General features: G+C 37.9%; 1 protein-coding gene across 7 annotated transcripts in view; it reads left to right on the top strand.

Moving 5' to 3' along the window:
- The window catches only part of NRXN3 (neurexin 3), a 1,454,076-nt gene extending 1,441,280 nt beyond the window's left edge, over positions 1-12,796 (top strand). For 4 of the 7 annotated variants that reach the window (XM_033107569.1, XM_033107568.1, XM_033107572.1 and 1 more), the window contains one exon: positions 11,841-12,796. In XM_033107569.1, coding sequence (XP_032963460.1) covers positions 11,841-12,142 — 302 coding nt within the window. In that variant the 3' untranslated portion in view covers positions 12,143-12,796. Of the gene's footprint in view, positions 1-11,216 lie in introns of all 7 variants that reach the window. The other 3 variants (XM_033107567.1, XM_033107566.1, XM_033107570.1) reach the window with 2 other exon arrangements.
- The last annotated feature ends 1,064 nt before the right edge of the window (positions 12,797-13,860 follow it).

Here is a 13,860-nt window from a genome sequence, read left to right as displayed (position 1 = left end):
CGATGCTGACATCTGCTGGGATATGTGTTCCCAAGAGATGTATTGAGATTTCCTCTGCTGTTGTCATCTCTTTAGTCTCTTCGGTAGCACAAAGTAGTGGTGAACTCATAGAATCCAGCAAATAACATCTTCTTGCATTTGAATTGAACATTTTACAGTTTCCAAGGTAATTTGAACTGTGACACTCATAAATTTATGAGTTAAAGAGCAAAAGTCTTCATAATTGTATCAATGAGGAAACTGAGGCTCCAGGGTTTGGGATGAGGAGAAAGTGACTTGTCGCAAGTCACATGGATTGATAGAGGGCGAGACCACACCACTAGGTGCGTGCTCCTACCATTAAATGAGTATGTTCTTATGGAAATGTTTCAAAATAAGACCTCTTCAGAGCTTAACTCTCACCAACAGAAGAATCACATATATGTATCATTACATGCAGAGATAACACAAATCACCACTAAAAGATGAACTAATCAAGCTTTAGGAATTTAGCATTATTGGAGGACTGGGAAAGAGGTTCAAAAGCAGTAGAATAATGGCTACTTTGGGTTAGGGTTTGAGACTGAGGTTATTCGTTCTTTGGTGCTGAAGCAGATGCTCCAAGGGTCACACTTGGAGTGGCGCTGACCTCAGTTGTCTGGGACTCAGCCTCCTCTGTCGAATATAAAACCCTCATTTTATAGCTGATGCTATGGTGTCAGCTTTGAAGACAACAGTAACAAACATTTTTAAAAAGCCCTTTAGAATGTATAAGCACTTTCACATTCAAAACTCTCAGTCATATAAACCTTATAAACTCCAAGCAGTTTAGAAACATTTCTTTGGAAAAAGTACGTTCTCCAAGATGAATGCTGACCAGTGATCATCGTACTGAATTTGATGTTTTTAAAAGTTTGAGTTTATATTTAGACAGGGTTCTTTGGACATGATAGGATAAAAATGGTCACATCAAAATATGCTGTTTCAAGTCAAATTATTATATTGTTCTCAGTGGCAAAAATAATCTCAGTGGCAAAAATAATCCTAAAGCATTCTTTACACCACTAGAGGTATAGATACAGAACCCTGCAGTTATTGAGAATAAAACCCTTGTGTAGACAGCTAATGAAAGATGAAATGAAACTGTGACGTGATTATGAGCTGCTAGCAATATTATTTTGTATCTTACACTAGAAAACAAATAAGCTGTGTGCATGTTACCTGATGGTTGACTTACATGATAAAAATGTATATGCACTACATATAGGCTGTGCTGGCTTCATTTGAAACTGCGGCTTCCATGGGTTTAAAAAATACATACATTGTTTTATTTGCAAAGTGACAACCATAAATTTTGGTATGTTTAATTGTTTAAACCAGTGATTTCCAGAATGTAAGTGTAAGTGGTATCCTCCTTGAATGAGTTTTAAAGCAGGCTATTTTGAAATAGGTAAATTACTCAGTAGAAAGCTTATATATCTTCCTCAAAACACGTCTTATCCAGGAGTGTGTATACACTGGAAGTGTGTTACTCTTTAAGTCTCATACTTAGACCAGTTATGTTTCCCACTTTAAGAAATTGCCTATGATACCAAAACAGCCCATATGGACATTATCAAAACTATCTTTGTTCTACAGAAGTCATTCAATACTTGGTGAGGCCATAAGAACATTTACAGGGTCTTCTCATACAATAAAATTCAATGTTAAAAGTATAATTAGTCAAAAAAAATAACCTAAATGACAACAAGGGTTTTTCTTACGCTACTGGAATTTTTGTGTACCTCCTAAAACCTCCCAGCTGCCCTTTGTGAAGTTCCTAGAATAATGAGTAACATTATTAAACCAGAGACTCAAAATCTTGGTATGGACTGACCCATGGGGACACATTACTATCATTATTTTAATATAAAATAATAAAAGGGGCGTCCCGTAGGGGGCAAAAGCCTGACTCATCCTCTCAATTTACTCTATTTGTCAAAGTCACCCCCCAAAATTTCTTGGGAGTGACTGGAATTGGCTGTCAGAACCAGGTGCTCTCGAGTGTCTTGCCTTTGTGGTTCGCCTGTCCAGGTTTCCCAGTCATTGGTTCATTGGTTGAACATCAATGTTCTCACAAGGATGTAATGTGGAATATCACACTCGTCATCTCTTCCAGTAGAGGCTGAGGCCATTTGTAAAAACTCCTCCTTCATGTCCCTTCTGTAGTATCTTTCCCTTAACACATACACACACACACACACACACACACACACACACACACACATTCACACACACTCCCTCTCTCTCCTCTCCTTTTCTCAATGCAGATTGAATGGAACGTTTTGTTTCCTACATGGTCTCTAGAAGACTGGTACAGTTTTCCCCAGTGTACTCCAATTAAACCATGCTCATTTCCTGACTATCCTATAGTTTACAGACACTGCCACTGTGCCACTGTGCTCTTTGGAGTGAAAAGGGGTTTTGCTCATATTATTAAAATATTATATATATAAATATATTTAATGCTCTATTTCATTTAGCAAGCTCATTTTATTAACTCCCTATTGTCACCTATGGTGCTCTTTCAATTTGTCAAAGCCCAAGAACTATGGAACAATGTTAATTGTGACTTCTCTATGCCCTATAAAATATGTCTTCTTAGGCGATGAATGAATATGGGATATGTTTCCTAGAGCAGAACCTACGAACCCATGTATATTTTTACCTGCATTCCTGCCACTACAGGCTCTACCCCAGCCCCCAACACTCATACACATGTACACGTGCATTCTTTCTTTCTTGGAATTAGAAAAAAGTCTTGGGATGTCCTTTACCCCTACTGGAAGGATGTGAAACCAAATCCAATACCTTTCTCCCACCCCCAAATCAGTTTTGTCTTGCTGACTTTCTCCCCAACCCTAGCTTGCTGTTCTGTTTTTCCTATTTTCCCTAAATGCAACTTACTTTAAGCATGTATTAACTTGATTAATATTCCTACAATTGAAGGATAATAGATGATTACCCATTTGTCAGTCTTAGCCATGTTCTTCTCTTTTAAATGTCTACTTATGACGTACATCCAGACTGCACGCCCTTTTTATTGTCTTAAAGAAGCAAAACCAAATTTAAAAAAAAATTAAGAAGATACAAAATTTATTTAAAAAAAAAATGCAAAATTTGTTTTTCATTTTGGCTATCACCAAAAGGGGAATCAACAAGCCAGAAAATGCAAAGCAATAAAAGTGTCCCCTGACTGCTCTGTCTGTGCCTCCTCAGCGTGTGCATCTGGTTGTTCATCTCTGAAAGTGTGTGAAATACTTACTTCTTTAAAACTTTTTTTTTTTGGTTCTTTTCTCCCTTCTTGTGTGGGAATTAAGTGCTTTTCATATTATATATATCTATCTATACATATATATATATAAATATATCAATGTGTTTCTTTTTAATTGTTAGATCTTTAGATTTGGTTTTATCCAAAATTATGAGGAGAAAAAGTTATGAATTGTTTTCTGCAATTTTTCCCCACTCCCTCTTTAAATGTGGAACAACTTCAGCTGCAGAATCGCCACATCCACATCTTTCAAAAGAGCCCAGTCTCTTTGGGAATCCTGTACCGTGGGTGGCATGGGGAAAATGAATGAGGTCATTCCCGCTGTACCATTTCTGTGTCGGGACGTAATTATCACCGCAACGAATTGGCCTTTCCCTCACCTCTGCAGCTCTCTAAACCCCTTCCCTCATCTCTAGATGGGGCTGTGGGCTGTAGATGAAGTTGTTCAACCTGAATGCATAAATCTAGTCTCCTTGTTTTTGCTTTTAACCTTTGGATCACTATTACGAGTAGTACTATTTTATGTATTTTGACTATTTTTAGTAGGAAAAAATAGTTTAACTGTTTTTATGATTTGAAAATCTGTAATGAAACTGTAATGATTTTTTAAAGTAATTGCATGGTGAAGAAGTTGCAGCTTAGGGTGTGTGAGATTGTCAGTGTTAGAGTTCTGTTCTTTATTTCTGTAGAAGGGCATGTGTAGGCTCATTTGTTTTTGTATATTGCCCATCCCTTCCTTACAGCCAGAAGCTCTAATGCAGCTAGATCACTCCGCGCCGCCCTTACATGGACATGGCGACTCACTTACACATTTACTCCCATCATCTTCATCTCTTGTGTAGTCCACTCATAGACACAACCCTACCCCTCTGCATCTTTCCCTCCCATACCCCTCCTTTCTTCAGCATTGTTCAGATGTATGTGCTGTCATCCATCCCCTTAAATTAAAGAAAGTCTAAAACGTGTCAACAACGACAAAAAATTAAAAAATCAAGTATATCTATATATCTGAGAACCTATAACAGTGCAGACATTCATTCAAAACCCTCTACGTTCATAGATTTTTTTTTTAAGGCAAATGATAAAGGTAAACAGGATTTTTTAAAAAAAAATTTTTAAATCATCGCAATCGGAATTATTTCCAATTCAAAATCGATGCCCTTCCAGGCCCCTTAGAGTAAAAATTTGTTAAAGTGCAGATTTTTTTTTTCCTTTTTATGTTATGTGGTGTGGATGTATGTGTTGTTGCCTCCCTGTATCACCCTCTGTTGTAAATTATTATATTTGAAAAATTAGACATTTTGCTCAAAAGTTCTTTTTTAAAGAAATGACAACAAAAAAAGCAAGTTACAAGAATGTGGCAATTCTATTTGTCCAAGAGCATTCTTACACAACTTTCTTTTGTAAATTTTTCTTTCATGCCAAAAAACATGCGGGCAATTTGTTGATGTAAGTTGACTATAAATTAATACGGTATGCTTTTTTAAAATTTATTTTGTCTGTATGGAAATGATTTCTTTCTTTGTTTTCTGAAAACAGCCTCTATTTTTTATTTGCTTTTACTTTTCTTCCCGTCTTTATCTTGTGAATGCCTTGTTGATGTTATTTGCTCTCCTTCCCTCTAGCTTACTTTGGCCCTGAAGTTAATTTTATTTTCTACTATATGATTTTAAAGACAATATTAAATATTTTGTTTCATTTGTGTCTATTTGCTTAATTTTCGGTGTTACGTTTGTGCTGTATTGCTGTTAATAATCAATGTGAATTCTACTCTTGGTAGAAGGGGGTGGGTATATTGTTCTTGACATCCAAAGGAGTCCTGGCCTCGTTGCTTATCCAGCTTTAAAGCTTTGAAAGTAATGGCAGGGTCTGATGTGGGATATTGAATGGTTACAGCCTCCCCGAGGCTTGCACCGCAGATGAAAATGAGTTAACTGCAAGTGTTGTCAGTGATAATTACAACCTCATTTAACTCCTGGGAAAGAACTCAAGGAAACCAGTCCTTTTTGTTCCTTTTTTTTTTTTTTTTTTCCTTCTGCAAATGGGGAAATAAGGTACTCTCAAGTAATTATGGTTGAGTTTGGTTGTCCAGGATACCGTCACCACCACCTCAGGCTACAAAACAATTTTACTGAGAATAAAGACATCGAGAATTTCAAGTGTTCAAAGTGTTCTCCTATTATAATGATGGCTTCCAACATATTGAACTAAGTACTGGTGAAAACACACACGTGCAGAAGGCACATAATCTCTCTCTCTCTCTCTCCTCCCCCCCTTTCTATTAATAATTTTCATTTCTCTCAAGGATTTAATCAGGTAAGCTTTACAAAGATCCTAAGGTAGATTCTACCAGGAAGAAACACAATGATTTTCACACCTAAATTTTATTTAGAAAACTTTTCAGGTAGGTATTGCCATTTTGTGTGATTCTAGGGTGACAGTACCCCTTGACCTTAAAGGTATTTGGATCAATGTTGTCTTACTCACTCCAGGAAACATAGTCGGTAAGAAGTGCTATAAAAGTTTGAAATAAAGAGGTTAGTTATCTCACTTAATTTTAGATATTAGTGTCATCTGAAACTGTTAAAAGAAATTATCAAACTGAAGGGTGGATAGTAGATATGTTTCCAACCCAGCAGCTTTAATGTTTGGCTTTCTCTACCAAGCTTTGTATGATTTTATATTGTTTGACTTTGGGAATTATGTTTTAGGTTTAAAACTAAGAAATTCCTCAATGGGGTGCTATTTTATCTAACTTTATTGAAAGCTTTTATTTTTGTTGACTGAGCTATCTATAGGTCAATTTAATAAAAGGCTAATCTTTAAAAGAAAAAAAATACAAGCTCTTTGAACTATAATAAATTATCCCTCAAATTCTGCATTTAAAATAGCCTTAATAATCTGCATCCTATATTATCATACTTCTGCTTAGCATGAAACTACTACATAAAAAATGGTCAGAACAAAGTTATCAATGGCTTCAGTGTTTATAGGCCCAAAATAGTAGAAATGACACTAATAACTCACATTTCAGAGCAGTAGTAGGCTCTGTGCTAAATATTTAACATGCATTATAATTGACGTTAACTTGCATTATTTCTATCCACATTGGTGGTTTGAGGTAGGCTGTGTTATCATGCCCATTTTAAAGACAGGTTAAGAAATTTGACCAAACTCATATGGCTGGTAAGCCACAGAGTGGTGGTGTTAACTTGAGTCTGAGTAACTTCAGAGGAGAAGCTCTTAATCATAAGCAAATGAAAAACTCCGCTTGACATTCCCTTTTTTACAATGGATAATGATATCAAGGGGCTATGGCTCATCTTACCTGGGCATATGTTGAAAAATAGAATCTGTAGCCTTACAGAATCAAACCCATTTCAGACAAAATAGGGGGGAGAAAAATGTCCACCTAGAGATTCTCATTTTATTAAAATATAACTTAAGCCCCTTTGAGACACTTGAGATTTTTCTGCTGTCTTCTCCGCAGGTACTTGCCATGTTGGTCCATGGCTATTTTTCCTAAAGATGGATGGAGAACAGTTTCATGATTTCAAGCTTTGGAATATGTATGTGCTACACGTGCACACTTCTGTGGCACCAAATAACTAAATGAATATTATTCAGTACCTAATTTTGTGGGGAAAAGGATGATTTCTCCCTATTCTATGTGAATTTCCCAGCAGAGAATTAGAAAAATGCAAATAAAAGATGAGGTAAAGAACTTCAATATACATAAAATAAATTCAAGGAATTGGAGCAGAGTCTCTCTCTTCAATGTCCTTGTTTTGGTGTTTTTGTTACTTCTTAGAGTCAAATATCCCCAGAGAGGCAAAGGTTGGAGCCACATTGAAACTTCATGCTGCTCTTCTTGTTTTTTTTTTTTTTTTTTTTTTTTTTTTTTTAGATAACCCCCTACATTCACCATCACCTACAACATTCTCACAGTTCAGAAGAGTTCTATTAAATTTTTCATACACTGTCTTTTTCGACGGCAGAGAGCCCCTTTTGCTGGATATCAGCCCTAGACACATGAATTATATATCTATAAATACAATCATAAAGCAAAAAAGCAGGGCAGCCTTCAGGGCTAAAATAGACCTTTTATATCCCTAGTGATCTCTCTAGTTTAAAAAAAAAGCACAAACCTGTCAAAAAAGCGTATGTATTCCTGATTTAAAATGATAACTTTAAGGAATACAGATCTTATTCCCAGTCAAAGAAAAATTCGGGGATGAAATAGGAAGTCGAAGTTTTGATGGATTATAGATTGTGTATCACTCTGCCTGTAACCCTTTATGACTTTAGGCTTATTGTTTCTGTGAATACTTTTGAAAGAACAGACATCTGGTAGATCACCGACTCCATAATCTTTGGGCAGTGAAAAAAATCAGCTGCTCCAAAATTTCTGAGGATAGTCACTTTGGATGAAAACAAATAAACAAAGTCTTAAATAGGCTTCCACAGTCTAAGTCATTTCTATTAAGGATCTAATAATGAGAGAAATGCATTCCTGGCCTCCTCATCTCAAATGATTTGTGCCTGTGGCCTCCCCGGGATACTATAATTATCTCAACTCTTAAAGGCAGATTTGATATTAAAATTGATTTTACATTCCAACTCACACCGCTTCCACATTTACATTTACCTAAAATGTTCCACCTATTTTCATTATAATTCCTACTTGTAATAATGACCCCACATCCCAGTTGACTTCCTTTTAAGCTAAAAACACTTTTCCAATTCCTTGAGATGCCGGGAAAGGGGGGTTAATGAAAGTTTTTACCATTTCAGTGATTAAATACCACCAGAATTTGGGCTCAAATATTCCTGATAAGGGGCCTCATTTGTCATTTTTATTACTGCTACCAGGATTAATAACAAAACAGCAACGATAACTGATGATTAGTAGCTTTGACCGTGTCCGTTATTTAAAACTCTGCAATAGCATACCCATCGTTTTAGTTTTGAAATAAGCTCTTATCATTTCCCTTACGGCTCACCAACATTTAGAAGTTAACGAGCTTCAGGACCCTCTTTCCATCACATTGTAAAAGAATGGTATTTATTCATTCATTCATTCATTTATTTTTGGTAATCCAAGAGAGATGCTTGCATTAGGATGTTGAATGAGAAGGAAATAAGCATAGGAAAATGGGGGCGAGTCAGCTGCAGAGTGAGCAGTTTGTAGATTTTGTAGCTTTTTAACAACAAAGGTATTGTGGAAGCAAGCTTTAGCTAGGATTGAAGGGAGGGGGAAGGAAAATTTAAGACTCCACTTGGGTGTCACAGATGGTACACTATGAGTGCAAATGAATGCCACTCTGTAGTCATGAAGACAGTGATCGTAATCTCACTTAAAGGGACACTAGCATCCTACTTAACGATTTGCCTTTATATTTAAATTATTTGCATCAGGCCTCTGTCTCCCAACAAATCAATTATTCCTTGTCCTTTATCCCAGCTTCCTCTCTACACACGGGTAGATTTTTATCATTGCCCTAAGGAACAAGTGATTCTCAGTATTTGTGCCTGCAAAGAACACACATGCTAAACCTTTGTTCCAAGTGAGATGGGGAAGAACTCTTGTTTTGTTCTCTGAAGGAAAGTAAAAGCATCCCCGAATAATCTCTAGGGAACCCTTAAACAGTTTGCACAGGACTTCTCTCTCCCACTGCTCTTCTCTTATTCAAACACTACGTTTTCCCACGTATCACCTTACACATGACACTCAGGTCCCTGTACTAGAAGAATAAGGAGAAAAGTTAGCCCAGGTTAGGTTTATGACTGGCTTACCTGTAAGGAAACATGCTCCAAGTCCCATTTATAAAAACTAGCAGAAGTGTGTAAATTATGCATTAAATAAGTTGCAAGATATATGAATTATATATGTTCACCATGTCAAAAATAGGCATGCTGGTCCAGTAAAGCTGGTCTAAAGCTTTGACAAATCCACAAAGATCATTTTGCTCAATAGTTTCAAACTCCGAGCTCTAGAAGAGAAGCACAGACCAAATTATCATCTTGAGATTCTCATACAGATTCTTATTTTATTTCCCCATGAATAGTAACATTATCTAGTAGGCCAGAGATGCTCTATAGTCCCTTCCATTCTAAACAATATTCTTTTTGTACATCATTGCTACGCTCCCTAGCTCTATTTCTCTCTGTGTAACACACTGTTAATGGCTACATAGGGAGGCAGTGAAGGCTTCTGGCATGGGTGCAGCAGTTCTTCTTAGGTGCTATGAAGGTTTGCAATAGCTTTCTTCTCAGGTGGCCCTTCTCAGCACACCTGAAATCTGGACAAATTAGATGCAGCAGTTCTAACTGAGGCACAGGAACTGTTGAAAGATACAAGGTGTGGAAAGCCGAGCAGGGAGTTCTAATGTGTGAGTCAGTCTTTACAGGAAGAACTTGGGAAGACTGTGTAAGCTCAAAGGCTTGTATACCTGGAGTGTCCCTAGAACTTTGCAGTCCTGAGCCACATGTCTGGGTTTGTCACCAACAGGGAGGGGCACCTCAGCAAAGTCATAGCTGATAACAGATGCTCAAACACCAACCATCCCGTCAGGGCAAAGTTACTCCTAAGAACAGAATACACAAGAACATTGTACCTGGTTGAGAACTTAGTGACCCAGCTCAGAAAGAGGCCTTCAAGGATATCACATTAACATCACAACTAGCTGACTAACTGGGGCAGGTGAACATCATGCCATCCTTGCTAGAAGATTTTTAAAAACAATAATTGGAATAGATATTTTGGACAAGATTCAATGAAGAGACATGAACTGTGACTTTTTGAGATTTTTTTTCTCTGTTTGAAAAATAACACTGTAAAGAGACGAGAAGAGACCCTTATGATCTTGCTTGCATACAAGAATAATAAGCTTGGCCTTCCGGTTAGGTGACTAACATCCATCACAGAATATTTGTGGTCCCTGTGATCTGCAAGACGCTATGATTTAGTGAACTATTCTGCACTTTCTTTCCCGACCTAGTTCACGTGTGTATAAATGCAATAACTAGTTAGGGTCTGTGGGTCCCTATTATATTTTTGCCATTCTAGTTAAAAATCACTATTTTTCAAAACTCACTTTGCTATCTCTACATTTCTGAATCTAAAAGTACGTTTCCGATAAGTCATAGCTGTCTAAGCTGGGTATTTTTTTAAAATCTAGCATCCAGCTCAGTCTATATTGCATATAACATAAAAGCAGTGCATTAACATGAGGTTAACCAATGCCAGGCGAGTTGTCATTTAATAGTCAGGGGAATTTCTGGAAGAGCACAGTCAAAATGGGTTTGTCAGATGAACAATGTTAACCACTTATAACTTCCCCTCACTTAGCATATAGTAAATGAAGACTGCATTTGATACATGTGAAAGAAAAGGTAGTAACTTCAAATACTAAAGACACGGTCTTTTATATTCCCCGATCTTGGTCTCGGTGACATGGAAAATATGTCATTCTCATCCTCATGGGAGCAAAAAGGTAGAGACCCAAGAAGGCAATAAAGAAATGCAATGGTTTTCAAATTAATCACATGCGTGCACACACACACATACACACACACAAGTTTGATAGTATTTGCAATAGTATAACTGAATGTTACCAGCCCATAAGCAGATCCTGGAAACAGCCTATTTGAATTCTATTTAAATCATTACTTGAGAGTATCTTTAAAATCTATGCCCTTCAATTTGTGGATTTCGGGTTTTGGTGGCAAGAGGCATATCATGGGCTCGGAAACAGCCTAGAATGGTTAGGCTGTCACCAGAAAGAATCCATAGGTGGATCCAGGTCCTTTGATTGTAACTTTTGAGGCGTAAGCTATGAACTCCATTCCTAGTTGAGAGTGACTGAATTATGTTCGTCTGCAAATATGCTAATTCTGTGTTTCTTTTTCTTTTCAATCCCAGGAGGTGAATTAGTTATCCCTCTTCTTGTAGAAGACCCTTTAGCTACCCTTCCTATTGCTACTCGTGCACCTTCCATTACACTCCCCCCTACCTTTCGTCCCCTCCTCACCATTATTGAGAACACCAAAGATTCCCTGTCCATGGCCTCTGAGGCGGGGTTACCTTGCTTGTCGGACCAAGGCAGCGATGGTTGTGATGATGATGGCTTGGTGATATCTGGGTATGGCTCAGGGGAAACCTTTGACTCTAACCTGCCCCCTACTGATGATGAAGATTTTTACACCACCTTCTCCTTGGTAACAGATAAGAGTCTTTCCACTTCAATCTTCGAAGGTGGCTACAAAGCACATGCGCCCAAGTGGGAATCCAAGGACTTTAGACCTAACAAAGTCTCCGAAACTAGTAGGACTACTACCACATCTTTGTCCCCTGAGCTGATCCGCTTCACAGCTTCCTCCTCGTCTGGGATGGTGCCCAAATTGCCAGCTGGCAAAATGAATAACCGTGATCTCAAACCCCAGCCTGATCTAGTCTTGCTTCCGTTGCCCACTGCCTATGAGCTAGACAGCACCAAACTGAAGAGCCCACTAATTACTTCCCCCATGTTCCGTAATGTGCCCACAGCAAACCCCACGGAGCCGGGAGTCAGACGGGTCCCGGGGGCCTCAGAGGTGATCCGGGAGTCGAGCAGTACAACAGGGATGGTCGTCGGCATTGTGGCTGCTGCCGCCCTCTGCATCTTGATTCTCCTGTACGCCATGTACAAGTACAGGAACAGGGACGAGGGGTCCTATCAAGTGGACGAGACGCGGAACTACATCAGCAACTCGGCCCAGAGCAACGGCACGCTCCTTAAGGAGAAGCAGCAGAGCTCGAAGAGCGGCCACAAGAAACAGAAAAACAAGGACAAAGAGTATTACGTGTAACACATGACACCACTCACAATACCTGAATTTAAAACAGAATTATTTCTATATCACTATATAAATACTTGCGAAATGAGATTTACCAGATGTCAGAACTGTCCTAACTGTGAGATGGGGTAGACCATGACGATGGTGGGGAAAACCATTTTTTAAAGGATACACATCATGATGTACCTACATTTCAAGTTCAGCCATGGCTGCTTTGATTCAGTCATCGCCGGGAGACAGAACATCTGTTCTGCCCTGCTGTATCATAAAGCACACACCTTGCGCTCTGGAGCAAGCCGATGGCTCCCCACTTTCGCGGACTTGGGAGCACCCTTCTCTTGAGGACCTTTCACCCAAGGTAGAAGACTTCATGGCTTACTTGTTCCATAACTCCAAGTGAGTCTGTAACAATGTTTGTGAAGCTTGACTGTAACAATGGTTTCTTTTTTGTTTGTTTGTTTAATTATGTAAAAAACAAAAACAAAAACAAAAACAAAAAAAAAGAAAAGAAAAATGTTAAAAACAACAACAAAAAAAAACACCCAAACACCCTTGTCTGGTTCTGGCCAGTACTTGTAACTTTTCAAGATCTGAGGGGAAAAAAAAAGGCTTTTGGGTTTTTGTTTATTTTTTGAGAATGACTGGACATAAGTTCAAGAAGAAGAAAAAAACTCTGAAAACAAAGTCAAGAAAGACTCTTGCCATATGAACTCAAAAGCTACCACGGTGTTCACTCTACATATCAGGTTGTGGTGTTTTTAAAATCTGTTGTTTGTTTCCTATATGATGCTTTGCTGAACACAGAAAAATTATGTGATGGATGGTAATATTGATTTGAAAAGCTGGTCCCTCAGGATCTAATTCCAGAATTTGCCACCCAAACCCAGAACAGATGGTGTTAGGGTTGGTTTTATCAGAGCTATTGGCTTTACTTAACAATATTGTTCCTGTCCATTAGCCCAGCCAAATTGTGGTAAAGGAGACAGCCCCACAAACTAAAACAGAGCCTTTCCAAGGGAGGGGGAAGGGGGCGTGGGCTGTATCTGTGACTGATTGAAATGCATGCAAATATAGAAGAAAAGACAATACTAAAAGTCTGTTAAAGAATCAAAACAGACAATAGGGGAGTTCAACTTGTGATGGAACCACAAAAGGTCACACAAGCCAAACATGGCATGACAAGAGTGCAAAATCTATAGTTCTTCCCCTGTCCCCAACATGCTGATGTTTTTCGTAGTGGTTTAATTTTGTAGCCTGACACTTATGGATAACTCTATCCTTCCATTTGCTCATGTCTCCCTTCACCCATCTTTTCTAAAACTAACTAACTAAATAATAAATGAGTAAAGCTGCTGTGACACACACAAAAGGAATTTAATAGTATAATATATATATAAATAAATATATATACAGATATATTTATCATGGTATGTTTGATGGGATGACTGAAACAGGAAAACTGTTAAAGTCTTGAACTGGAATGAGAATGTTGTTTCAAAAGAAAATCAAAAAACAACAAAAAAGTAAACCTTAAAATGTGAAGAAAGTGTGAGTTTTAGTTTTGTCACAGTTAACTGTGTCAAAAGAGAATAAAAAAACTCTTCTCAGATTTTGTTTACATATTTTACTACATTTTTGCTGGTCTAATTCCTTAGCTACCTATGTACATACTGCTTTAAGAACTGTTCTTTCCTTTCTATCCGTTTATTTAAGTGTGTTTGGTTTATATT

This window comes from Rhinolophus ferrumequinum, chromosome 6 (assembly GCF_004115265.2).
Source record: "Rhinolophus ferrumequinum isolate MPI-CBG mRhiFer1 chromosome 6, mRhiFer1_v1.p, whole genome shotgun sequence".
Classification (NCBI taxonomy): domain Eukaryota; kingdom Metazoa; phylum Chordata; class Mammalia; order Chiroptera; family Rhinolophidae; genus Rhinolophus; species Rhinolophus ferrumequinum.
The sequence above is the reverse complement of the archived record's forward strand: the minus strand, read 5'-3'. Positions and strand labels throughout refer to the sequence as shown.